This window comes from Lynx rufus, unplaced genomic scaffold, assembly GCF_022079265.1.
Source record: "Lynx rufus isolate CCGP_SWC_20201006 ecotype Redwood Valley unplaced genomic scaffold, mLynRuf1.p SCAF_20, whole genome shotgun sequence".
Classification (NCBI taxonomy): Eukaryota; Metazoa; Chordata; class Mammalia; order Carnivora; family Felidae; genus Lynx; species Lynx rufus.
Window position 1 is genome coordinate 18,271,610 of NW_025814835.1, and position 24,943 is coordinate 18,296,552.

The 24,943-nt window shown below is 42.5% G+C and overlaps 1 protein-coding gene and 1 long non-coding RNA gene across 5 annotated transcripts in view; one reads left to right on the forward strand and one right to left on the reverse strand.

Annotated features, from left to right (window-relative positions):
- The window catches only part of ATP8B1 (ATPase phospholipid transporting 8B1), a 66,049-nt gene that overhangs the window by 38,562 nt on the left and 2,544 nt on the right, over positions 1-24,943 (forward strand). The window contains exons 15-26 of the mRNA XM_047086319.1: positions 4,500-4,688; positions 6,396-6,508; positions 8,333-8,497; positions 9,469-9,580; positions 10,773-10,848; positions 14,098-14,230; positions 14,640-14,928; positions 18,899-19,122; positions 20,902-20,985; positions 21,766-22,011; positions 22,327-22,465; positions 24,653-24,783. Of these exons, the coding sequence (XP_046942275.1) occupies positions 4,500-4,688; positions 6,396-6,508; positions 8,333-8,497; positions 9,469-9,580; positions 10,773-10,848; positions 14,098-14,230; positions 14,640-14,928; positions 18,899-19,122; positions 20,902-20,985; positions 21,766-22,011; positions 22,327-22,465; positions 24,653-24,783 (1,901 nt within the window). The remainder of the gene's footprint in view (positions 1-4,499; positions 4,689-6,395; positions 6,509-8,332; positions 8,498-9,468; positions 9,581-10,772; positions 10,849-14,097; positions 14,231-14,639; positions 14,929-18,898; positions 19,123-20,901; positions 20,986-21,765; positions 22,012-22,326; positions 22,466-24,652; positions 24,784-24,943) is intronic.
- LOC124517085 (uncharacterized) overlaps positions 17,829-24,943 on the reverse strand; it is a 47,007-nt gene continuing 39,892 nt past the window's right edge. The window contains exons 4-7 of one of the 4 annotated variants that reach the window (XR_006963295.1): positions 22,186-22,476; positions 21,830-21,922; positions 20,533-21,030; positions 17,829-19,114 (exon numbers count right to left, since the gene is read on the reverse strand). This is a non-coding gene — a long non-coding RNA (uncharacterized LOC124517085). Of the gene's footprint in view, positions 19,115-20,408; positions 21,031-21,829; positions 21,923-22,185; positions 22,477-24,943 lie in introns of those variants that run through there. The other 3 variants (XR_006963296.1, XR_006963297.1, XR_006963298.1) reach the window with 3 other exon arrangements.

The following is a 24,943-nucleotide window of genomic DNA, read 5'->3' on the forward strand; positions in this document are numbered from 1 at the left end:
GCTATCTTTCAGCAAATTTCAAAGAAATCCGTTTCAAGCATGGGCATAATGGTCCGATAAAGCAAGAGACAGCGGAATACATGGAAGGTTATTAGCAGCCAAAGTGGAGGAAGACAGACATGCCAGGTCATGAATAACCCACGTAGAGGTCAAAGTCCGTTTTCTAGACAACCACGTTTTACTCATACGATAAGAATCAAGCATGATCTTTCTGAGCAACTTGGTTATTTTAGGTCTTGACTCATTAGTGAAATTATTCATCCTTTTGTGTATGTGTGTGTGGGGGGGGTGGCATTTTGAGAGCTAACCAGCCAACTTAGGCAAATATAATTCTATGGTCTCTATTTTCTCTTCTTTTCACTGGGATATTATGGGAAGAGCCCTATTCGGCTGGAGATGGGCCAGCCCAGCTTTGGTTCCTACCGGAGCACCCAGTGTAGACCAGGATCTTTGGTCCAAGCATCAACTTCCTCAGTGTTGCGAGCAGAAGGTTGGAATTCAAGGTTCCTTTCGACCTCACATTGTGCTGGTCTCTGTCCCACTGTCTGCTGAGGCAGAGAATTGTACCTCCTGAGGAAACTTCTCTCACACGGCATGTGATGGGCCATTGCTCTAGCCACTATGAATGGAGAACAGCTTGATCTCTAGTGGGAGGAGGTTAAAAGAGAAATTAATTGCTTTTGATACATGAAGTACCTTGAAAGGGTCCCTTGGAAAGACCTTGGGAACCCCTCCTCCAGGTATGATAGATAAGGACATTCAGACCCAGAAGGCACAAGGACCTGTGTGACTCAGACAGCAGGTCAGAATCCCTTCCGGTGGGATCCCCTTGCAATCCCTGGGGTGGGGCGCCTTGCTCCTGTGTTTTCTCTCTCTTTGTAAGACTAACGGAGACTGGTCAGTCTTTTATTACGCATAACATCGACAGGAGAAGGGAGGAAATCCTTTCATATCTGTTGCCATACACATCTGCCTAGTGGAGCAGACAGTGTGTGTGGCCCGAGTGCTGAGTCCCCGTGGAGGCCCATGGGGGCAAGGTGTGGAGAGGAGGCATCGGGTTTCTGTTGAGTTTCCACAACTGTAATGAATTTCCACAACTCAGTAGCTGAAGACACCCATTCTTTAGCTCATTGTTCCCTAGGTCAGAAGCCTGGGCACGCATGACAGGGTTCTCTGCGCAAGATCTCCCCAAAATCAAGGTCGGTCACGTTCTCATCTGGAGCTCGGGGTCCTCCTCCGAGCTCACGTGGGAGCGCAGGGTTCAGTTCTCCGCAGCTGAAGGACCGAGGCCTCCCTTCTTCCTGGCCACGTGGCCCCCTCCATCTTCAAAGCCAGCAAGAGAGAATCCCTCTTCCGAGGAACCCCTTATATGCTTTGAAGCTCTCTCCCTAGGAAAAGCCCTGTGTCTTTAAGGACTCACCTAATTAGGTTGGGAACACTCAGACAATCACCCTGTCTTAAGGTCAACTGATTTGGGCCTTCATTACATCTGCAAGATCCCTTCCCAGCAGTACCTAGACTAGCATTTTGAATAACTGGAAGGAGGTGCTGTTATGCTGGGGGTGAGGGGGGGGGAGGGAAGGGTCCTTGGGGCCCTCTTTGATTCCTACCTCCTGCAGAGGCTGTGTGAGAGCAGGGTGTGGAAGGCTTGGGGACCTCTTCTTCACCTGCAGGTCATTAAGTCAGGATGTGCTGTGATTAGAGGTGGCATTTGAGGAGGCGGGAGCCTGGAGACACGGGAGACTGGGTTGGAAGCTGAGGGTCTGGATTATGGTGGGGTCTTTGGGAAGGATGAGGAAGCCATAGATGGGGGGGTGGGTGGGGAGGGCATTCAGCGCGTGACTTGAAGGGGGTGAGATTGTTGAGGGGAAGGAGTGGTCTGAGAGGTAACTTGTTTCAGGGCAGGTGACCAGGGGGTGGCCTCATATCTGCCACAGGAAGCTACGGTGTCAAAATCACCAGAGACGGGATTTGCGGTTTGAGCATCTTTTTTCATTGGCGCCGTTTTCCTGCTCCGCAAATTAGTTTATGAAAGAAAACAATGCCTCTCTGGTTGCCTCTGAGTGTAGAATAAATAAAAGAGTTCTCACCAGAAATGACTGCAGAGGATTATTTTTTAGTCCTGGTTTCTTCCTGCAAACATCAAGTTGGAGTTTGGACCAGCTCTCTGAATTTCTTCCTGTCTCCACTAGCCTGCAATTCTGTGGCTCTATTGCTCGAACCAAGTGGGAGGGTTTTTTGTGGGGTTTTTTTTGGTCATGATAACAATATCGGTGTTTGCTCCAGATATGATTGCCTCAGTCATGGGAACTTTACCACCTTTTATCATTTCGTCGCTCTTTTTCTGTTGGAAGTAAGCTTGCCGTCAGCATGACGCGGGGAGATCACTGTGCCAGCTACACTTGCTGAAGTGGTTGTGTCCCCACTGCTCCTTGTTCAGCTCCCGGGGCTCCTGGGCAGCTCAGTCGGTTGAGCGTCCTCCTCTTGATTTCGGCTCAGGTCGTGGTCTCGAGCTCATGGGATCGAGCCCTGAGTTGGAGCCTTCTTGGGATTCTCTCTCTCAGCCTTTCCTCCACTTGCACTCCCTCCCTCCCTCCCTCTCTCTCAAAATAAACATTAAAAAAATAGTTTGCCCTCTGGCAGCCGTGTGTGCTTGAGGAAATGGATGGATTTGGCGTGTACATTCGTAACTTCTGATGTATGCCTTTCTGGGTGAGCAGAAAACAACCTACAGTGTCCTCTTTAATTACTAATTGGGAATTGATTGATACTGACTTGGAGTGAGCCATCTGAGCAGGCGTGCGGGGGTACAGCCCTCCCTATAGCCGATTCCCCCAGGAGCATCCTCTCCTTCTGTGTAGCCTGATGTTTTCAAAAGCTGCCCATCCATCCATGGTCTGCTTCCTGCTCAAACCATGGTGGAAAAGGAAATGCCTTTTTTCTGTAAACATGCACCTGACCGTGGAAGTACTTTTCCTTCTGCTTTGAAGCAGAATAACGAAAGTAGAAACACGGAAAATCTTTTTCAACTTTTTACTGGAGTACAACAGGTGCACGGAGCCCAGCATGTAGCTCAGGAGGTTTTCACAAACTGAATCCTCCCGTGTCACGAGCACCCAGATTTTAAAAAACCGACCGTTATGAATCCCCCAGAAGTCCCCTGGTGTTCCCTTCCAGTCATTGCCCCTCGAGGGGCACTAGTCCTGACCTGGAATAGCACAGGGACGCTTCGTCGGTTTCGTGGTCTGTGTAGACGGAATCACGCAGTGTGGACTTGCGTGTCTGGCTTCTTTCACTCAACGTTGTGACATTTATTCCAGTTGTTGAAGCGTCCTTGTGAGGAGAAGGCAGCTTCCCATTAATTGACTTTAAACATCAAGAGGTTGAACAGACTGATGAACGTTGAGGTTTTATTTTAATATGGCTATGCTGAAGAAAGTACACTCTTCCAGAGCAAAGATAAAGTATACAACCCTTTTGGAAAACAAATGACTGATATATGCCAATAGACTTGAAAAAATCAGTATTCTCTCTCTTTATGTTTTACTTAGTTAAGTAATCTCTGTGCCCAATGTGGGGCTCGAACTCTCGACCTCAAGATCAAGAGTCACATGCTTTTCCGACTGAGCCAGTCAGGTGCCCCCAAAATTGCCAGTTTTCTTTAGCTCGGTATTATCACTCTAGGAAGCTATCCTTAGAAAACAGTCAGTCAAACCTTTATACATACACCTGCAAAATGGTCGCTACAATGTTATTTTTGAGAGCAGAAAATTTGGAAATAGCCTAAGTGCGTATAATTGGAAAAATGGGGACGTGTTTACATTCATAAAATAATGTTTAGAAAGAATTTTTAAAGTTATGTCAACATGCTCAGAATATTGGGTCAAAATAACAAGAATGTAAACGTATGATAGAAACTATTACCGAATTCGGCATTTTCGAAACGACCGGAAAGAATGATAAGAGCATGCCAGTGGCTCTGTGTTTCCTCTGGATGGTGGCAGTCTGGGAATTTGTTTTCCTATTCCTGGACACTTGTCTTCTTTTCCTCTGGTTTATATTACTGTTTGTAACTAGAAATAAAACCATAAAGTTTGAAAAGTGTTGGGGCGCCCGGGTGGTTCATTCGGTTAAGCGTCCAACTTCGCCTCAGGTCGTGATCTCGCTGTTCATGGGTTCCAGCCCCGCATCAGGCTCTGTGCTGACAGCTCGGAGCCTGGAGCCTGCTTCAGATTCTGTGTCTCCCTCTCTCTCTCTCTCTCTCTGCCCCTTCCCTGCTCGCACTCTGTCTCTCTCTCTCTCAAAAATAAATCAACGTTAAAACAAAGAGAAAAAGAAAAGTGTTAATGTTGGCATACTCTTTAAGAATCAATGATTTGTTTTCTTGGGGATGTGTTGGGCTTTGTGAGACATCCTTGCCCCCCATGTGAGCCTCAACAGTGAGCCCTCTGTCTGGTTTTTACAGATTTTCTGGTTTTCTCTCCTGCCTCCTTTGTTAGGTCAGCTCAACTACCAGGCGGCCTCTCCTGACGAAGGCGCTCTGGTGAGCGCTGCCAGGAACTTTGGATTTGCCTTCCTCGCCAGGACCCAGAACACGATCACCATCAGTGAAATGGGAACCGAGAGGACCTACAGTGTTCTTGCCATTTTGGACTTCAACAGTGACCGGAAGCGAATGTCTATAATTGGTAGGTTTCCCTCAAGAGTGTGTCTGCGAATCGCTCATTGAGAGGTTGCCTTTTATGCATTCGATTTCATGGCACCAGAATAAAACAGGCGATGGGGGGACCACTCAGCTCCTGGGAGATTTCCATGGACTTCTTGAAACACGTTTTTTCCCTTTATTCTGCATGGGGTCCATCACTCACGGGGAAAATGGTAGTTTATCTTGAGTCTTGCAAATGTTGACATTCTTCAGCAGTGTGAGCTGCAGCTGCAGGCTGCAGAACCTTCGGTGGTAACAGTGGGTGGTGGGTCCAGAACACGTGATTTTGTTTTGTGAGGCCGTCCGAGCCTGTCTGCCCTATACTTGGCGGCAGGGAAGGGAGAAGCAGCAGGACAGGGGTTCAGAGGAAAGCAAGGCTGTGCTTATGGAGTAGAAGTGAATCTCCAGGGCAGGCTGCCATTCACTATGGCTTCCCAATATTGAAATTTTTAAGTTCACAATTAAAAACAATTTCAAATTTACAGAAAAATTCCAAAAATGGTTTAGAGAACTCTTGTATTCTCTAACTCGACTGTTGGCATTGGCCACGTGTTGTCATTTTCGTCATATACAGATTCTTGTTTCCCGAACCATCGGAGAGTAAATTGCAGAGCTAAGGCTCCTTTCCCCTGAATACCTAAGTAGGTATTTCCTATGAACGAGAACATTCACTTATATGTAAATACGATGATCAGAATCAGAAAATTCAGTGTGAGACAATATTATTATCTAATCTGCAGGATGTTTTCAGATTTTACCAGAAATTTTCTTTTCCCTGCCTCCCTCCCTCCCTTTCTTTCTTCCTTCCTTCTTGGTTCAAGACCCAAGATTGCATACTGCAGTAGGTGATTGTTAACTTTGGTCTCCATATGGAGAAACTGTTATATATATATACGGAGAAATGGATCTGTCCGATATTCCCTCGTGACTGAATTCAAGTTACGCATCGTTGGCAGGAAGGGTGCGTGGATTGGTGCCGTGTCCTCCCAGCATATCACATCTGGAAGCACAGGGTTATTCGTGATGTTAGGTTTGATTGCTCAGAAAGTGTTCATGAGATTTCTCCACTATGAGATTGAGTTTTTCACCAAGAAAAATATACAAGTTCAACTGTCTACTGAACTCTGATTGGGCACATTTTTACTGAGTGCTTTCTGTGTGCCTAGCACTGATCTAGGCCGATTATCATGTCTGGCATTTACCTTGAACTCAAAATCAAGTTAGCTCTGAGGCACGTACTATCATTAAATTATCTCACAGATCCAAAAATCCAAGAAAATGGTCACAAGGAGTCATGTTCTGGTCTGAGTATTAAAGGCAGTAAGCGTCCCAGGTTTATAGGTAAGAAAGATTCCTACAGCATGGACAAAGAAGGCATTATAGAAGATATTAGCACAGGGCATGGCACATAGTAGGGAATCAGTCAATATTTGCTGAGAGAATAAGTAAGGATAGGAAAAGCTGAGCTGACTTTCATATTCTTTTCATATTTATTTCACTATATTTCATTGTATGTAGACAGTGGCTTACCGACTTTGCTGAGAGGGAAGTTTTTCTAGGTGCATTTATGATTTTAAACTAATGGTGAGTTATTAGCAGAGTCACCCTTGAAATGAACTTTAGAAATGTAGTTTTCTATTAACAAATCAAAGCTAACTTTATGATTTGCTTTTCCTTCTCTTACTACTAGTAAGAACCCCAGAAGGCAACATCAGGCTTTATTGCAAAGGCGCTGACACAGTGATTTATGAACGGTTACATCAGATGAATCCAACAAAACAAGAGACACAGGATGCCCTGGATGTAAGTCCCACCGTCACCCTTTCTGCCGCAGATTGCAAACTTCCTTTCTGATACTGTCTTGTGAGCTGAAATGAAAGCTCTGTGTGAACTGTTGACCCTTCTGTTGTCTTAGTGCAGTTGTGTGGAAAGAGCACCAATGTAGGAAAATGGCAGCCGTGTTCTGGTTCTGCCCCTGCTGCTGACTTCCTAGGACATGACCATGGTGTTCTTTCCCGGCATCCCGGTTGGCAGCATCTGTAGGACGGGCCCGGGAGAATGACTGGTCTGTCTTGCAGTGACCTTGAGCAAGCCACGTAACTATAGTGAGCTGTAGCCTTAGTATCTGTGTGGCCTCCAAGAATCCCACCAACCTCTTAAGGGACAATGAAGGAAAGAAAGCATTCATGTAGGATGGGGTGTGACAAAGCAATGCGTCGGATAACTGAGTTCTACCTTTGTTAGTAAATCAGTTTGGTCTTCATTACTTCAAATTTGTTATCTAAGGGGAATGTGAACTTAGTCCAATGATACTGCAGTTATTCAGAATGCTTCTGGAAATTTCTCTCTTGGAATTGCTTACCAATCCTCACATGGTTTTGGTTCTATTAATGATGGCAATGAAGTATGGAGGATACCCATCAGACCTGGTATCCCAGTTCTGCCTCTTCGCCTGTTTTGTGTCCTTGGGGGAAACAGTTGACGCCTAGCTGAAGCATTAATGACCTGTGTGAAAGAGGAAGAGGGTAATTCCTACCAAAGAGAGTCCTTGCAAGGGAAAGATCTTGCACAATTCCCAGGATTTAGTAAGTGCTTAGTAAAGGGTGATTTCTTCCCTGGGTCTGGTCGAGTTTGGGGCCAGTCAAAGGTCCTTGAGGAAGAAGCCTGTATATGTTGTTTACTTACGGGGGTCTCGTTTTAAGATTGATAGGTTGTTGAAGCAGTTACGATAGATCATTTCTCATGAGGATATGAACACTGGCAATTTAATCAAACAGATGCAGAACCTTCCAAAGAATCTTTGAAAGCAAACACTTAGTTGGGTGATGTGTTGGAACAAGATGTGACTGAAGTACTAAAAACATTTTTACTGGCTCATATTTAAGCTGTTTAAAATAGCTTAGGGGCGCCTGGGTGGCTCAGCAGGTTAAGCGTCTGACTCTTGATTTTGGCTCACATCATGATCTCCCAGTTCATGAGATCCAGCCCTGAGTCAGGCTCTGCGCTGATGGCATGGAGACTACTTGGGATTCTCTCTCTCCTTCTCTCTGCCTCTCACCCATTCGCACTCTCTCTCTCTCTCTCTCAGAATATATAAACATTAAAAAAAATAAAATAGCTTAAATCTGTTCACCATGATTAAAATTTCCAGCCACACTTTTTCATTAAAATGTTTTACCACAGCTTTAACGGTGGCTCAGGTATTTCCGAACTGGTTTGAGGATATAATGCTTGGTTGAGAGTCCACAGTTGATTGGGCTTGTAACAGTTTGCGGGAACAAGTTATAAAGTTGTCAGGCCTGTGTTTACATCATCACACCCCCAGGCAACTCCCTTGTCTGCTATTCTCTGCGTGGTTACCAGAAAGAGTTTTCTTCTCTCTAGTGACTTGATTTAGAGGAAATGTATACCTTTCTCTTTAACTAATTTGGGAACTACAAATAGGACCCTGAGAATACTTAAAGTGGAAAACAAAGTATTTGTTTAATCTCCTCTACAGAATGTATTTATTCAGAGTCCATTATCTTTCATGACCTCTTTTTAAACGCGCGTACTGTTTTACTTCAAAGAAAGATTTCAAACTGGATCTTGAGTTACATAAAATTAACTCGTCTTTCTTGGGTGTAGATCTTTGCAAGTGAGACTCTTAGAACTCTGTGCCTTTGCTACAAGGAAATTGAAGAAAAAGAATTTGAAGAATGGAATAAAAAGTTTATGGCTGCCAGTATAGCCTCAACCAACCGGGATGAAGCTCTGGATAAAGTGTATGAGGAGATTGAAAAGGACTTAATTGTGAGTTTTAACCTTCATGACTTGCTATTCTAAACAGAACTGGACGTTTTACTAAGTTCTGTCATATTTTTTTTTTAATTTTTTTTTTCAACGTTTATTTATTTTTGGGACAGAGAGAGAGCATGAACGGGGGAGGGGCAGAGAGAGAGGGAGACACAGAATCGGAAGCAGGCTCCAGGCTCTGAGCCGTCAGCCCAGAGCCTGATGCGGGGCTCGAACTCACGGACCGCGAGATCGTGACCTGGCTGAAGTCGGACGCTTAACCGACTGCGCCACCCAGGCGCCCCGAGTTCTGTCATATTTTTAATCTCATTCTTGAAAGATAATTCTAACTTCAGCATTTCAAATTGGTGCAAAGGAACTAGGTCACTTGAATTTCTTCTGTCCAGTGAGCGAGACAGAAGTTGCCACTATGAGAAAACAAAGGAAAGAAAACGTTGAGCTTCCAATCTGATTCTGGTATTTTTTATCTCGCTTATTATAATTCATTATGATTTTTACACGATGACAAATCATATGTTTTGTTACACTTTGAGAATTACTGGACTGATTTGTATCTTGTAAAACCTCGAAACAAGAAAATGATACCATTTGTAAATGAAATTTCTCAAAGTTTAATACCTATCGCCTGTAGAATTTAGATTAGAAGGAAATAGCTAGTATTGACCTTCAGGGAGAGGAAGTGGCTTGTGTCCACGTAAAATAGCCTGTATGTAACGAAAGTATATGTTTAACATCCTTGATTTTGTACTTACATTTTTACCTTGGTAAACTACTTTAAGCGAAAAGGGCTTGAATTTTTCGGTATGAACCGCAGCCACCCCTGCTGTTATTACTGGCCACCAGCCCCAGTAGAGCGCCAATCGGGGTATATAATTAGCCATTCTGCTTATTATAGGCTGGCAAACTGCAATTACAGAACATTTTGAGCTTATTTTGCTAATTCCTTTTTTTTGAAATGTACATTCCAGCTACTGGGAGCCACAGCTATTGAAGACAAGTTACAGGATGGAGTCCCAGAAACCATTTCAAAACTTGCAAAAGCTGACATCAAGATCTGGGTGCTCACTGGAGACAAAAAGGGTAATTCAGTTTGCGGGGAGGCGTATCTGTTAATTCATTAAGCGTTCGTAGTTCCTGTGTCCCTTGCCCAAGATGATTTTCTCAGACTTTCCATCCTGCACAAATACGGTCCATTCCTTTGAGACAGAGACGCTTTCTTTAAGAGACCCTTCTCCGTTATTCCAGCTTACACTGACAGCATCCTTCCAGAAACTCCCTCGGTAGCAGAGTTTTATTACACTTGAGCTCCTGGTCAGGCCATTTTAACTGTGTGGCCAGTCTGATCTTTCCGGCCAGACGTGCACTCCTCTCGTGAAAGGACCATCCCTTTGGTCCCTTTGTCATTTGTTGGGCACGGAGCAGAACATCATACAAACTGCTGAGTAATAACTTTTGCTTTTTTCACCCATTTTATTGCCTGAAAACTAGAATTAAAATTTTATACCCAAGGGATGATTTGAATTTTTAAATTTACAGCTCAACAAGGCATTATTTGGCATTGATACCCTTCTACAAGCCTCTCATGGAAACCAGATAATTTCTCTTACTCTGACATCATTTGTGAGTTACACACTCTGATAAGCTAAGGGAAGTCCTGACCTTAAACAAATAACAGTGGGTGGTGATGGGAAAAGGGGAAAAGTCTCCAGTAGGGGCCCCATGTGAGGGTTTATGGAAATAATTATCTTTTTTTTCCATAACAGAATGATTAAGCCACATGAACTGAATGTGCTTAGTAATTCAATGAACATTGATTTGTTAATCAGTTTGTATATTTATATATTTGATAATAGAGTACATTTTATAATTGAAAACTTCTCAAACCAGACTTTGAGTTCTACTTATTTTATCACAGAAAAAAGGCTTTTGCCCCCCTTTTGTGTATACACATTGCTACTGAAAAAATAAAACAACTCACCATATTTGATTGAATCTGGCTATTACTTGAAAAAAAATGCTTATTACTAGATAGTCAACTATTCATCAATAGGCACAACACTTAGTTGTTTTTTTTTTTAAGTTTATTTATTTTAAGAGAGAGCACGTGTTAGTGGGAGGACAGAGAGAGAGAGAGAGAGAGAGAATCCCGAGCAGGCTCTGCACTGTCAGCACAGAGCCTGATGTGGGGCTCGAACCCACGAACCAAGAGATCATGACCTAAGCCGCACCCCAACACCTAGTTTGTTTGTTTTTTTTTTTCTTTCTGTTGTAGAAACTGCTGAAAATATAGGATTTGCTTGTGAACTCCTGACTGAAGACATGACTATCTGCTATGGGGAAGATATCAAGTAAGTAAAGGCAAATCTAGATGTGGTAGACACAGCAAACACGGAGAAATGGGAGCGAGAATGTCAATTCAGACAGTTTTCCTCACATTTAAATAAGGCAAGAGAACACAGGTAGTTCCAGGTTATCATGGCTGGATCTCCTTTTGAGCAAGTTTTAGTGTTAGGGGAACTTGAGGCCCTTATTCACCCTTTCAGGGGCCATTTCTCTGCATTTCTTACAAGTCCTCAGTGCTTGCCTGCTGATAAAAAAAAAAAAAAAAAAAAAAGTGAGCCTGAGACATCACCAGCCAACTGATGCTGGAGTGCTGCCTTTTCAAGGAATTGTAATTTTGTAAGAAACAAACAGAAGGAAAGAAACTGCACAATTTTGCTTGGAAGGAAACGGGTGGATGGGACACACCTCTAGTCTCGTCTGGATGGGGCAGGATATTTCGAAGCGTAGCCTGTCCTGAAACACTCGAGAGCCCAGAGTCATAGGAGACCTGGAAACGTGTAAGGAGAAGCCCCGCCTGGTGGTGAAGCCAGAAACGTGCGGCAGAAGTTACGAGGTGGTGCTATCTTGACAGTTTTATTTATTCCTCAAGTCCTTGCCTTACGACCCCTCCCCCGGGCTGTCATGAGGCCAAAAGCTGTGAACTTGCCTCATTTGGTAAGAGGCTGGAGGGAGTCGATGGAGGTCGTTAGTCTTCTTTCCAATGATGGTGACAGAGCTTTCGCGAGTTGTTCCAGTATATTGGGCACTCGGGCTAAATTAGACACACAAAATCAGCGGCTCTAAAATCTACATCCATCAGTTCTGTTTGAATGCATAAACCATGCCTCTTGGTGCTTTTAGCTTTTAAAAAATAGCAACAGACAAATAAATAGTAACATGTTTACTTAAGTAGTTTCTTGGTTTCAAATACTTTGGTTAATTGCCAGGTTTTATTTCTTGTTGGGGGGGGGCCCTAATAGATTTCTGGTCTCTCTTTCTAAAGTGTTGAAAATTGGGCCCTGAGCTAAATTAGAAGATAAAATTTATGCAAGTAGCAAATTTTATGATCATGCTCTTAGCTAAGTTAACCTTTCTAGAGGGCTGAACCATCTCTCTCTAGGTGGTTCCTAAAAGGATGATTCCTATAGAATGGTTTGAATGGGTAACTTCATGCTTTTTTTCTTTCAGTGATTTGTCTTCATCACTCCTTATTTTCAACTTGAAAATGAGAAATTAATGTGGAAAAAAGAATAAAAAATACCTAATCCTCTAGTGTAGTGGTTCTCAACTGGGGGTGGTTTTGCCTTGCAGGGAAATGTGGCAGTCTGACAGTTGACACTGAGCTTAGCCTGAAAGACTCAAGAGGAGGCTCCTTTTCCATACTTAGCCCCTCTATTCAATTCCACATTACAACTTTTTCCACTTGACGGTATAAATTTCCTTGCTCTGTGGAAACAACAACCCTAATCTGTTCTATTATGTGTTGATTATCTTGTCGGGAGTTAACGATCTTGCTATTTCTACTTTGCACTCAGCACCCCTGCTTGAATTATGCCGAGATATTAACATTCTGGTGCAGCCATTTCTCAATGTTTCCAGACATCATGAATCTTTGGTTGTTTTAATATGGAAGGAAGGAGAGGTACTACTGGCTTCTAATAGGTAGAGACCAGGGATGCTGCTGAATATCCTACAGGGCAATAGTCAGCCACATACAACAAAGTATTACCTGGCCCAAGACATCAATAGTGCTAAGGGTGAGAAACTTGCTCTTGAAGGTGGAGAATGGTGGCTGTGTGTAACAAGGAAAGCTGTGGGCTGAGAGTAAGGAGGCCTGAGTCTTCAGTCCCTTTGCCTATCAACTTACACCAGGTGAATCGCATCCTCTCTCATGGGCTTGCACTTCCTTATGTGTAACATGAAGAGTTTGGATAAGATGTTCATGGAGGCTTCCACTCTAAAATTCCGTGACTAATTTTTCTATCACATGAATGTGTTACATGTGGTCTTCTCAATTACTTTTTGATACAAAGCACTGAGAATTTCTCAAAAGCAAACATAACTTTATGTGGAAGTAAGCTTCTTTTTGCCAAATAGCAGCCACTGTTTATAATACACTGTATTATAAATTATAATACACTATATACCCAGGTATAATAATTCAGGTCAAGATTGCCTTCCTTCTGTTGGTCCTGAGCATATTTTCAATTGTATCTTCCTTTAGCTGTCTTTGGCAAATAACGGAACACCAAGAACAGGGTGCCCTGTGGGGGAGGAATTAGGACTTAAATAAGATTATGTCACCTGATTTAAAAGTGGGCTAAGGATTTGAATAGACTTTTCTCCAAAGAGGATATACCAATGGCCAACAAGCATACGAAATGATGCTCACTCATACGCTCAAGCATATGAAATGATGCTCAGACATTAAGGAACTGCAAGTTAAAACCAGAATAAGTTATCACCTCACACCCTTTCAGGATGGCTCCTATCAAACAAACAAACAAAACCAGAAAATAACAAGTATGGGCAAGCATGTGAAAATTGGAGTCCTTGTGCACTGTTGGTGGGAAAGAAAATGGTGTAGCTGCTATGGAAACCAGTACGGTGGCTCCTCAAAATAGTTAAAAAGAGAATTACCATATGATCCAGCAATCCCACTTGTGGGTATATATCCCAAAGCATTGAAAGCCAGAACTCAAAAGAGATATTTGCACACCCACGTCCATAGCAGCACTATTCACAATAGCCAAGAAGCAGAAGCAACCCAAACGTCCACCGATGGATGAATGGACAAACAAAATGTAGTATATCCATACGCTGGAATATTATTAAAGAGGAAGGAAATTCTGACATGTGCTATAATAGCAAATGAATCTCGAGGACAGGGAGATAAGCCAATCGCAAAAAAAAAAAAAAAAAAAACAAAAAAAACAAGTACTGTGTGATTCCACTTATAGGAGTTCTCTTATAGTGTTCAAATTCGTAGAAACAGAAAATAAAGCAGTAGTTACCAGGGACTAGGGGAAGGGGGTCACTTAATTGGTATAGAGTTTCAGTTTGGCAAGATGAAAAAGTTCTGGAGATTGGTTACAAAGCAGTGTGAATACACTTAATACTACTGAACTGTAGAAATAGGTGAGATGATAAATTTTACGTGGGTTTTTTTTAAAAACACAAATAAAAATAGAGATTATATGTCAAAAGTACTTCACAGTCAAGGGCCCATTTATAGTCTTGTGCTCTTAAACACTTAAATTTCTTTTTCCCCCCAGTGCTCTTCTTCACACAAGGATGGAAAACCAGAGGAACAGAGGTGGAGTCTATGCAAAGTTTGTACCCCCCGTGCACGAACCTTTTTTTCCACCTGGTGAAAGTCGTGCTTTAATAATCACGGGTTCTTGGTTGGTGCGTATCTTTACTGTATCTGTGTGTGCCTTTGCCTTAAACTACAGCAGTTCATTGTGGACTGATCTGAGATGGTTTCTCATACAAACCGACAGCCTAAAAATCTCTTGGCCTATGAATGAGTGGCAATTTCCCAAGTGTGAGACTTCCTATATGATACATGAAAGGAAATCCATCAGACTGGTAATGGTGGATAGCCCCGGTTTATCAATCAATGAATAATTGTAATTTTTTTTTCTTTGTACATTTGTGTTTTCTAAATTTCCATGGTAAGTAGGTTTTATAATCAGAACAGTATCATCCATGAGATAACCCAAGAACCATCCTCCACACGATTAAAGTCTTGGAAATGGTACCCTCGAGATAAAAACTAAGATGGTTGTAATCCTCTCCCTCTCTAATCTCACAGAATGAAATTCTTCTGGAGAAAAAGACCAAGAGAAGTAAGATTCTGAAGCTGAAGTTCCCGAGGACGGAAGAAGAAAGACGGATGCGGACGCAGAGTAAAAGGCGTCTGGAAGCCAGGAAAGAGCAGAGGCAGAAGAACTTTGTAGACCTGGCCTGTGAGTGCAGTGCAGTCATCTGCTGCCGGGTCACCCCCAAGCAGAAGGCAATGGTGGTGGACCTGGTGAAGAGGTACAAGAAAGCCATCACGCTGGCAATTGGAGACGGGGCCAATGATGTAAACATGATCAAAAGTGAGTCTCACCCAGGGCCGATGCCACCTGAACTGCTTTAGAGAAGGAAAGGCAGGAATGTTTCTGAGGGTAGTAGTTCCAAATCCCATAGCTCAGGCTCTGAGAAAGCAACTGATAAAGGCATGTAACCACGATGATGACACCTGTGACCCTGCCCTGAGGAAGCTCAGTCTACCCCAGTAGGAGAGAGCAGGTAGGACAGTGCCCCTCAGAGGATGCCAAAGAGAAGACGAGCTCCACATGAGTGAATTTGGCCTCCTCTGTTTCCCTCTTTTACACACATGTGGATTTGTTTTGTTTTCCCTCGCTTACTGCTTCTCCTCCTCTATTTCCTTAAGGCTTATTAGAATCCTATTTAGTAAGCTTGGTGAAAATTTCTGCTGAGCGCGGAGTAAATTGTTGAATTCTCTTTAGTATTTGAGAGTATTTTGCTTTCTTATCTCAGCATCTTTCTTTCTGGGGCTTTCTTCTTGCCTTTGGGAAATTGGGTGACCTCGTATGAGCCCAAGGGAGCACATGTGGCATTGAAACACAACTCTAACATGGCCTTGCCATCCTCCTGACCTTCCTAGGAGACTGCCAAGGGTCGTTTCGCTGGTGGGAGGGCTTTACGTCTTCACAAATTGAAGAACTGAGCCCGGCCATGCAGAAATACATTGTGCCAGTGTTAGAGCATGCAGAACCGAAGCTTCATCAACACGCCTGAGTCCTGGGTGGTTTTTCCTCCCTGTGTTACTGTCAGGGAGCATCTTGTAATGAAAACGCCCCAACTAGTGAGCTGTGAATGCTCGTTTTCATTCCACCAACATGCCGTGTCGCCTTGGGCTTATGCTCCGGCCTCAATTTTCTTATCTGAAAACTATGATTTCTGAGGTCACTTCCAGTTTTGTGATATTATTAGTTCAGAGGAACTATGACATAACCACGTATGTTCTACTAGAGAACTAAAATGCATTATGTACAACTAGACTTTTAATTCAAGCCTGTTTTGTAATTCATGTGTCTCTTTCTTTTCTTAGAGTCTCTTCCTCCTCCTCGATCTATACTAAGAATATTCCAACTTTATCTTCCTCGGCAGGAGTCAGCTATATGATGTATGTCTTCTTGCTTCTTTATCATGTGTCTGTCTGTGGCCACTGCTGGTTTAATTTCTTCTCCAGGGTGTTTTGCATGTGCCAATCCTACCATACGACTGGCATTTCTTGCCCCAAATTACATCAGTCTCTTTCCTCTACAGCCAGTTCTAGGTTATTTTCCATTGTGTACCCTTAGCATAAATAGCTGTGCCAAAAGGGCAAGTAACTCAAACATTAGTTTTACTCAGTTACAATGGAGACTTCTAGATGTTGGAGAGAGGGTTACCTTGCAAATTTACCATCTGACTATGTGACTTAGACTTGAAATTTTTTTTGTTCCAAGGAGTTTACCAATTGATAGCAAAAGGGATCACAAAGTCAACATAAGTAACCTTATAGAGACTTGTTTTCTTAAGTTGTTCTAAGAATTTTATTAAGCTCTGTTATATGGTCGGTGCTTTTATATATAACAGGGAACATCCATCTGGGGTGCAAATCAAAGAAACTCAGGTGTCCCTGGAAGTCCATAGCTTTACCCAAGTATTGATAGTGCCTTTTTGTATTTTAGAAAAACTGGCATTGCTTTCACCTGTATAAAATACAATATACAGAAATTATATTTGTTTCTAAAGAAATACAGTAAAATTTAAGTGTCAGAAAAACTTGGCCATTTGTTAGCATGTTCCACATTTAGTAGAAGTGGAGGGAACTGCAACCCCCCCCCCATGTTTTTGCCTCTAGCAAGGACGCAAGGACTCTCATGGGCTCCCCTGTCTCCCTCTCTTGGGCCTGAAGATGTCTGCTGGCTGGTGGGTGGTGTTTTTTCTTGGTCTAAGACCCTAAGAATAAGCAAGAAGCACGAGAGGGGAGACAGAGCCACAAAGGCTTGAGGCAACGATGAGTCTGTTAAGGAACTGTGAAGGAGCCTACCAGTGAGGCATCTGAAACCACATGTTTGAAACTTCAGGAAAATCTAGGTGTCTATATTTAGATTATAGGGAAAAAAAACATGTAGCCCTATAAAGTACATCTCCTCGGTTGCCTTGAATCCCCTGTGAATTGTGGCTGTGTTCTTTCACACGCTGTCCTTGGTGTGCTCAGCGAAAAGGCTGGGCTGGACATCAGGGGCTCCTTCTCCTTGGCTCCAAGAGAACCTCAACATCTCCCTTTGTTGCTTGATCGGAAAAGTAGCCCATGGTTCGGCAGGAAAGCACAGTTTGGCAACCACGACTAGTCATAAGAATTATTTATGTGTTTAAAAAGAAGTCATAAATATTGAATGAGACCTGCAATTCATTCTACTTTTTAGAATCGCGAAGTGTTACTGAAAACGTAGGTTTGGCCAAGTCACTGTGTCACTTTGAATTTGCCAGACCCTGTACTCTGCCACTAAGGCAGGATTTTTGGAGCCGCTTTCAGTTGGAAACCCTGCTGAGTTGGCAGTCACGTCTCTGGGTCTGAGTGATAATAGGTTATGTTCTCCAACACATTCTCTAGCAGATCTCAGTATGTCTTTAGTTCCATGCCTCTTAAGACCTATATAAAATTCGTAATTTGCTAAGTTGAAACTGTGACTAAGTGACTATTGGAAGGATGGACAGAATTGTCACTTTCATTTTTATCCATTCTGGAAACCTTCTGCAGCCAAAAAAAAAAATAAATAAATAAAAATGTGTCTCTTAAGGTCACGGTGGGCCATGACTAAATGCTGGAAGTTTAATATCTTAGTTAACTAAGTATATTATAGTTATCATATACTATATAAACTAGTATCTTAGTTAAAACACTTTTGATTGTAAATATTAAAGAACAGCTAACGCAAGCTTAAGACAAAAAGAAATTTATTTTAAAAGATCTAAAGATGTTTCATGCCTCCCAAAAAGCCAGACCTCAGGAAGATGCTGGAACCAGGAACCCAGCTTCTGTTCAATCCTCCTTCTAGACCACTTTACTTCTGCCTCTCAGAACCCCTTGGAAATAAATATATCTGTCCCACAACTCAAGAATTTAGAAGTTAAAATGACAAACACAAACCCAAATCTTAGTTCCAAAATGTGAAAGAGACACGGATTGGTCCAGCTTGGGTTCTGTGCCAAGGATAGTATAAGAAACAGACCCCCCTGGGTACTTTAAGCAGGAAGTGATTAATGTAAGGGACTAAGTGCTCACAAAAGCGCTGGATAGACTGAAGAAGCAGGTGCCAGGCTGAGCCTCGAATGTCTTAGTCACGCACCAGAGGAGCTTCTAACTTTGAGGCTTCTGTGAAGGGCTTTTCAGCTGAAAAACTTTTGTCCGTCAACCTCCAGGCAGCTGGAGAGAGGATATGAACTCTACTGCAGAAATGCCACAAAGGGAAGGGCTGCTGGGCTCCAGGTGGCTCGCAACGATGGAACCCAATTCACAAATAGAACCTTGCTGCGAGGAAGTCAGAGCGGTGTTAGGTTTTTATCTGCTTTCCCACCTTTCCAATAGAACAAGGGTGACATGAAGGTTGGGAGAGCCAATTTGTATATGCTCCCGATGACCTACCAGCCCAGAGCTGACTCAGCTGTGGCCAGGGAGGCAGGGACACACAGTATGCACGGATTCCTTGGGTTCCCTCCGTGGGTGGGAAGGATGGCTTATGAGCTGGGCAGAAAACCCAAATGGAATTTACTACCCACCTGAGATCCTTCCACAAATACTCCTCAGAGCCCTTGCCTTGTGCTTTTTTTAGCCACTTGTATCTCTGACATAAAGTTGAGTTCAGAAGCTGGGGCGGGGCTGGTGAGCAAGAGTTTTCATTGCTCCAAGAATGTCTGTTTCTTTGTTTTGCTGTGGAAACATTTTTATCATCTCCATGTTTTGCTTTAAAATTAGCTTATGATTCACTGTCTTCTCCCTCCACCCCACAGCTGCCCACATTGGTGTTGGAATAAGTGGACAAGAAGGCATGCAAGCTGTCATGTCAAGTGACTACTCCTTTGCCCAGTTCAGATACTTGCAGAGACTGCTGTTGGTACACGGCCGGTGGTCTTACATAAGGATGTGCAAGTTCCTTCGATATTTCTTTTACAAAAACTTCGCATTTACGTTGGTTCATTTCTGGTACTCCTTCTTCAATGGGTACTCTGCACAGGTAATATAAGAATTATTATTATCTGATGAATAGAACTCTTACATAAATAAAAGTCTACTTCTGGAAAAAACCTTTCCCCTCCATATTTGCAGTTTTGAGGCTCTCCTAATAGTTGAGGCACAGATTGAGATTACAGATGATGTTTCTTTAAAAAAAATTTTTTTTATGTTTTATTTATTTTTGAGAGAGAGAGAGAGAAAGAGAGACAGCGTGAGCAGGGGAAGGACAGAGAGGGAGGGAGACGCAGAATCCAAAGACAGGCTCCAGGCTCTGAGCTGTCAGCATAGAGCCCGATGCAGGGCTCAGACTCACGAACCGTGAGATCATGACCTGAGCCGAAGTCAGACACTTTATCGACTTAGCCACCCAGGCATCCCGATGATGTTTCTAAAATGTTTCTGGTGCTTTAAAAATACTTTAGCTTGCCTTTGAAAAGTTGGGATTTGTTCCTGGCTTTTGTTTATGTGTTTTGCCTGAGATTTTTTATAAGTTACCTTGCCATTAAGAACAATAAGGGGCACCTGGGCGGCTCAGTTGGTTAAGTGTCTGACTCTTGGCTTAGGTTCAGGTCATGATCTCACAGTTTATGAGTTCAAGTCTGGTGTCAGGCTTTGTGCTGACAGCACAGAGCCCGCTTGGGATTCTCTCTCTCCCCCTCTCTCTGTCCCTCCCGTGCTTGCTTGCTCTCTCAAAATAAATAAACTTAAGGAATAATGATAAATTATTCAACTTTGATAGCAAATCAACAATGCTATTGTGATCAAGGCTAAAGGGATTATCTAAATTTTGGATGATCACAGATCTGTTCTCAATCTTTTCTTTTTTTTTAAGTTATGGCTGAAATGGGAGTGGGGGTCATATATGTTAAAACGGTGATACGGCAGAAAAGCATCACTAGTAAAATTGAACCTGTCAGCGCCTGTGGTTGTCCAAACTTCTGATGGTGTGCCTCAAACGATATCAGAGGAGCCTTGGGAACCGTGGGTCAGGAGCAACCTTGAACACACGAGGGCCTTCTTCCTGCTCCCATGCAGGACCACCACCACTGGTGGTGACCAGCAGGCCTGTTTCCTCTCTGCCACCCTGAGGATGTGTGTGTGCGCGCAAACCCTGTGCATCCTTTTCAGAAGCGTATTTTTTTTAAACGTTTATTTCTGAGAGAGAGCAAGGCGGGAAGGGCAGAGAGAGAAGGGGGACAGAGGATCCGAAGCAGGTTCTGCACTGACAGCACAGAGCCTGACGCGGGGCTCGAACTCACAGACTGTGAGATCATGACCCGAGCCGAAGTCAGACGCCTAACCGACGGAGCCACCCAGGCGCCTGTTTTTAAAATTCAAATTCTGCTTCACAAAATGTTTAAATAGAAATGCTGGACTTGCAAAGTAAAAGCAAAGAACATTCGAATGACACCTTATGTGCTTCTTGGGCCGGTCTGTGGGTTTATGTACTCCGAATTTGTTAACAAAGGGATACAGAAAGGATCGGCACCAACATATTTTCCAGCATTCTTCACATAGAATGGACGGACTCCCTTCCCAAAAAATGTTTTGGTGTATGTTCTCCCATTCATTTTAGAAGGAAGGTCTGTTCTGCGGAGTGTGGATTCTGCCCATTCCGTTGAACCCAACTCACACCTTCGGCAGATGCAGAGGAGTGGGGTTTACTCTGGCAGAAGCCCCCACGCATGCTGGGGGCCTCCCAGTTGAGAAAGAATGCATGTGCATTGACTAGGCCAGCAGCAGGTCTTGGTTTGTGACGCAGACTCTAACCTCCCCACAGACGGCGTACGAGGACTGGTTCATCACGCTCTACAACGTGCTCTACTCCAGCCTGCCCGTGCTCCTCATGGGGCTGCTTGACCAGGTAGGACCTCGTGCTCACAGGGACACGTCAGGGCAGACCGAGCACCTGTTCGAGAAGCAAAAAGCAAATATTATTTCACTGCATTCTTTTGGTTTTCCCTTCTTCCTGAGAAAACCCTATGGCTGTCCTGTTGCCAGGCAACCAGAGGAACTGTGCTTCCTGTTTTATAGTAAGAAACGAGGATTTCTGTGCCTGGGTTGAATTCATTGACAAAAAAGTGTATTATCTTCCTTTTGGACACTAACAGTTTCTTGTTCAGACACCCGACAGTATAGTATGTCTCTATAACTTACTGTAAACATCAACTATTTTAATATTTCTCTAAACTTAGGTGTTTAATTCCCAAATTAGTTCACATTCTATCTAGTAGCGATTCTTGGTACTTAAAGTACTTTAATGAATAAAAAGAATAATTTGGAATTAACCCATCAACTTGTATGTGAAAATACTTTCCCAAAGAATTAATCAGAATCTGTTTTCCCAGGAGGTAAAAATAGCCTCCCTCCATTTTTTTTTTTAATTACTAGTTTGCTTTCTTTCTATGAACAGCAAAATAATAAATTTCTACCTATCCGTATCTTAATTAAATATCAAGTAATGGTGGACTAAGGTAAAGAGGTTGGCCTCTGCACACTGCCAACTCATCAGGACTTACCTTGTTGAGTTTTTGCCTTCCTAAAACTGAGTAAGTTGACACTCTTTGTGAGGTATAAACTGTAATGGATCTCAGAGTTCTTTGATTCCTGGCGGATACGGAGCTAATGGTGTTTTCCCTTTAAGGATGTGAGTGACAAACTGAGCCTCCGCTTCCCTGGGCTGTACATAGTAGGACAAAGAGACTTACTTTTCAACTATAAGAGATTCTTCGTAAGCTTGGTGCACGGAATTTTAACATCGATGGTCCTCTTCTTCATACCTCTTGGAGCTTATCTGCAAACTGTGGGGCAGGATGGAGAGGCACCTTCAGACTACCAGTCTTTTGCTGTGACGATTGCTTCTGCTCTTATAATAACAGTCAACTTCCAGGTACATGGCTTTGGTCAAGTGTTCTCTGTATCTGTGAGTTACCAGGATTTCTGTACACAGACCAGTGCGCATAGCCATCTGGCTGTCACTCTCCCTCCAGCTAAGCCTTTGCCATTTTACAAAACATGAACGCTATTGTCACCCCTTACACCAAGCACATTTCCTACTTCTCACCTGAGCCAAGGGCAGTTTCTGTTTGTTTAGTATTCAAGCCAGACCATGCTTAAATTGCTGAATTCTGTTTTCAGAATCCTTGGATCCTTTATTTCTTGGTGACTCCCCAAAATGAGTGCTCTTTCTCTGGTTTCCCAACAGATTGGCTTGGATACTTCTTACTGGACCTTTGTGAATGCTTTTTCAATTTTTGGCAGCATTGCACTTTATTTTGGCATCATGTTTGACTTTCATAGTGCTGGGATACATGTTCTCTTTCCATCTGCATTTCAATTTACAGGTTGGTATTTTCTAAATTCCAAACATAAAGGTGTCAAGAAATGTTATTAGTTTAGATTCTGACATAACTTCTAAGTAAAACACAAGGTGCAAATTATTGCTAGTGAAAATTAATGTCCTGACTGGCAAACGAACAACAGTGGTGGGCTGGAAGTGTGGTAATGTGACAGTAAGAAAGCAAAATTAAAAAGTTTTAAAGGATTCAAATAGTTTATTTATTTTTTTAACGTTTATTTATTTTTGAAACAGAGAGAGACAGAGCATGAATGGGGGAGGGTCAGAGAGAGAGGGAGACACAGAACCAGAAGCAGGCTCCAGGCTCCAAGCCATCAGCCCAGAGCCCGACGCGGGGCTCGAACTCACAGACCGTGAGATCGTGACCTGAGCTGAAGTCGGATGCTTAACCGACTGAGCCACCCAGGCGCCCCAAAAGTTTTAAGATACAATTGTGCATCTGTTCAGTTAGTTTTTATCCCCACCCCCAGAATCTAATATTGGTAGGTAATGAGAAATTGAGTATGCATGTAAACTATTAATATAATTTTTTCAAAGCACTATCTGGAAATATGTCACGTCCTATAAAACTTCTCATACATTTTGACCTAGTATTTCCAATTGGAGAAAACACCTTAAGATAAAACATACCAATTTTTGGAAAAGCTAATTTGTACAAAGATTATACCACCACCACGATTCCAATTATTTTTAAAAAGTGGAAATAATTCAAAGACCTAATAAAAATAGTATATTAGCTAATCAAGCTATGAATCACGTATGAGGAAATTCTAGAATTCAAAGGTAGAAAACTGTAACATCATTATAAAAATGAATCCAGAGCAGTAAATTTTTAGAAATACTTTATAGCCATATAAAATAGGACAAATGATAAATGCTAGAATGTGAATTGCTATTTCACACATATTTTAAAATTTATATCATGAATCAGAATTTACAAATTTCTTAAATAGAGTAGCTTTGAGTTCACAATGGAAAAAATAAATCCCCATGAACTAGTTTCCCTGTAAAAGATGAGTTTGTATTTTTTTTTTATGACCAGTTGTAAAAAGACCATTGCTATGGTAACCCTTTTCTTGGGATTAAGCTCATTTTTTTTTTTGTGGTTGTTTTTGGTTGCATTGTTTTGTGTTTTAAAAAATTTAGTGCCCTGTTAGAATAGTCCCAAAGGGAATGTTTTTAAACACATTTTTAGCAGTATAACAACACATTTTTTCAAAAAAGGCATTTTTATAAACTTACAGTGTAAGTACAGAAAACACTGTGACAAATTTGGCTCTAGGGGATGTTAATTATAGCTTTAAAATTGGGTAGTAATATGATTACCTGGTTGCATGATAGAATTGTTACTTCCTCTGCCATAAACCAGCAGCGAACTGCAGTGGAAAAAGTATGGCTCTAGTCAAATGGATGTGGGTTTTAGTTTAGAAGTGGCCATTGGTAGTTTTGTTACCCTGGGCGAATCTTTTTACTTCTCCACAATTTTCTTATGAGGCAAAGAGGAAACTTATTTATCCCTCAGAGCTGACTAAATAGCATGACCCAAATAAAACACCTAGTGTTAAGACCTGTCATACAAACGGCAGTGCTAATTGTTATTGTTATCTGGAGTTTCAAACTATAAACTTTGAAAAATAAATTCCTGGAAAAATTGAGAAGTATAATAGATTGCCTAATTTTGCATTTTTACCTAATACGATGTCAACAAACATACTTTTTATTTTTCGCTTAGTCATTTGCTGATGTACATTTGCCTTCCTGATTTTGTTTTGCTTAGTCCTATTTTATTTAAAAATTTTTTTTAACGTTTATTTATTTTTGAGACAGAGAGACAGAGCATGAACGGGGGAGGGTCAGAGAGAGAGGGAGACACAGAATCTGAAACAGGCTCCAGGCTTTGAGCAGTCAGCACAGAGCCCCACGCGGGGCTCGAACTCACGGACTGCGAGATCATGACCTGAGCGGAATTCGGACGCTTAACCGACTGAGCCACCCAGGCGCCCCTGCTTAGTCCTATTTTAAAATGTTCATTCCTTCAGCAGTGATGGAATGTTCTGGGGAGGCCAATCTGATTGTAAAATTTTACCATAGACAATGCATGTAAGGGTTACGGAATATTAACTATGTTCTTCAGATGAAGGACCTCTGTGATTCATCCTCCACGTTTTTGCAGGCACAGCATCAAATGCCTTGAGACAGCCGTACATTTGGTTGACCATCATTCTGACCGTTGCAGTGTGCTTACTGCCCGTCGTTGCCATACGCTTCTTGTCAATGACCATTTGGCCATCAGAAAGTGATAAGGTATAAAAAAACCAGTATTCTCCTCATTCTGAGTGCCCCTCACAGAAATCAGAGCGTGTCCCCACAGCAGCTTTCCTGCAAATTCTAAACTCATGGGAAGTTTGGTATGAGGTTTATTTAATACTACTTCTCTTTAACCCCGTCCCTTTGGGACAGGGAT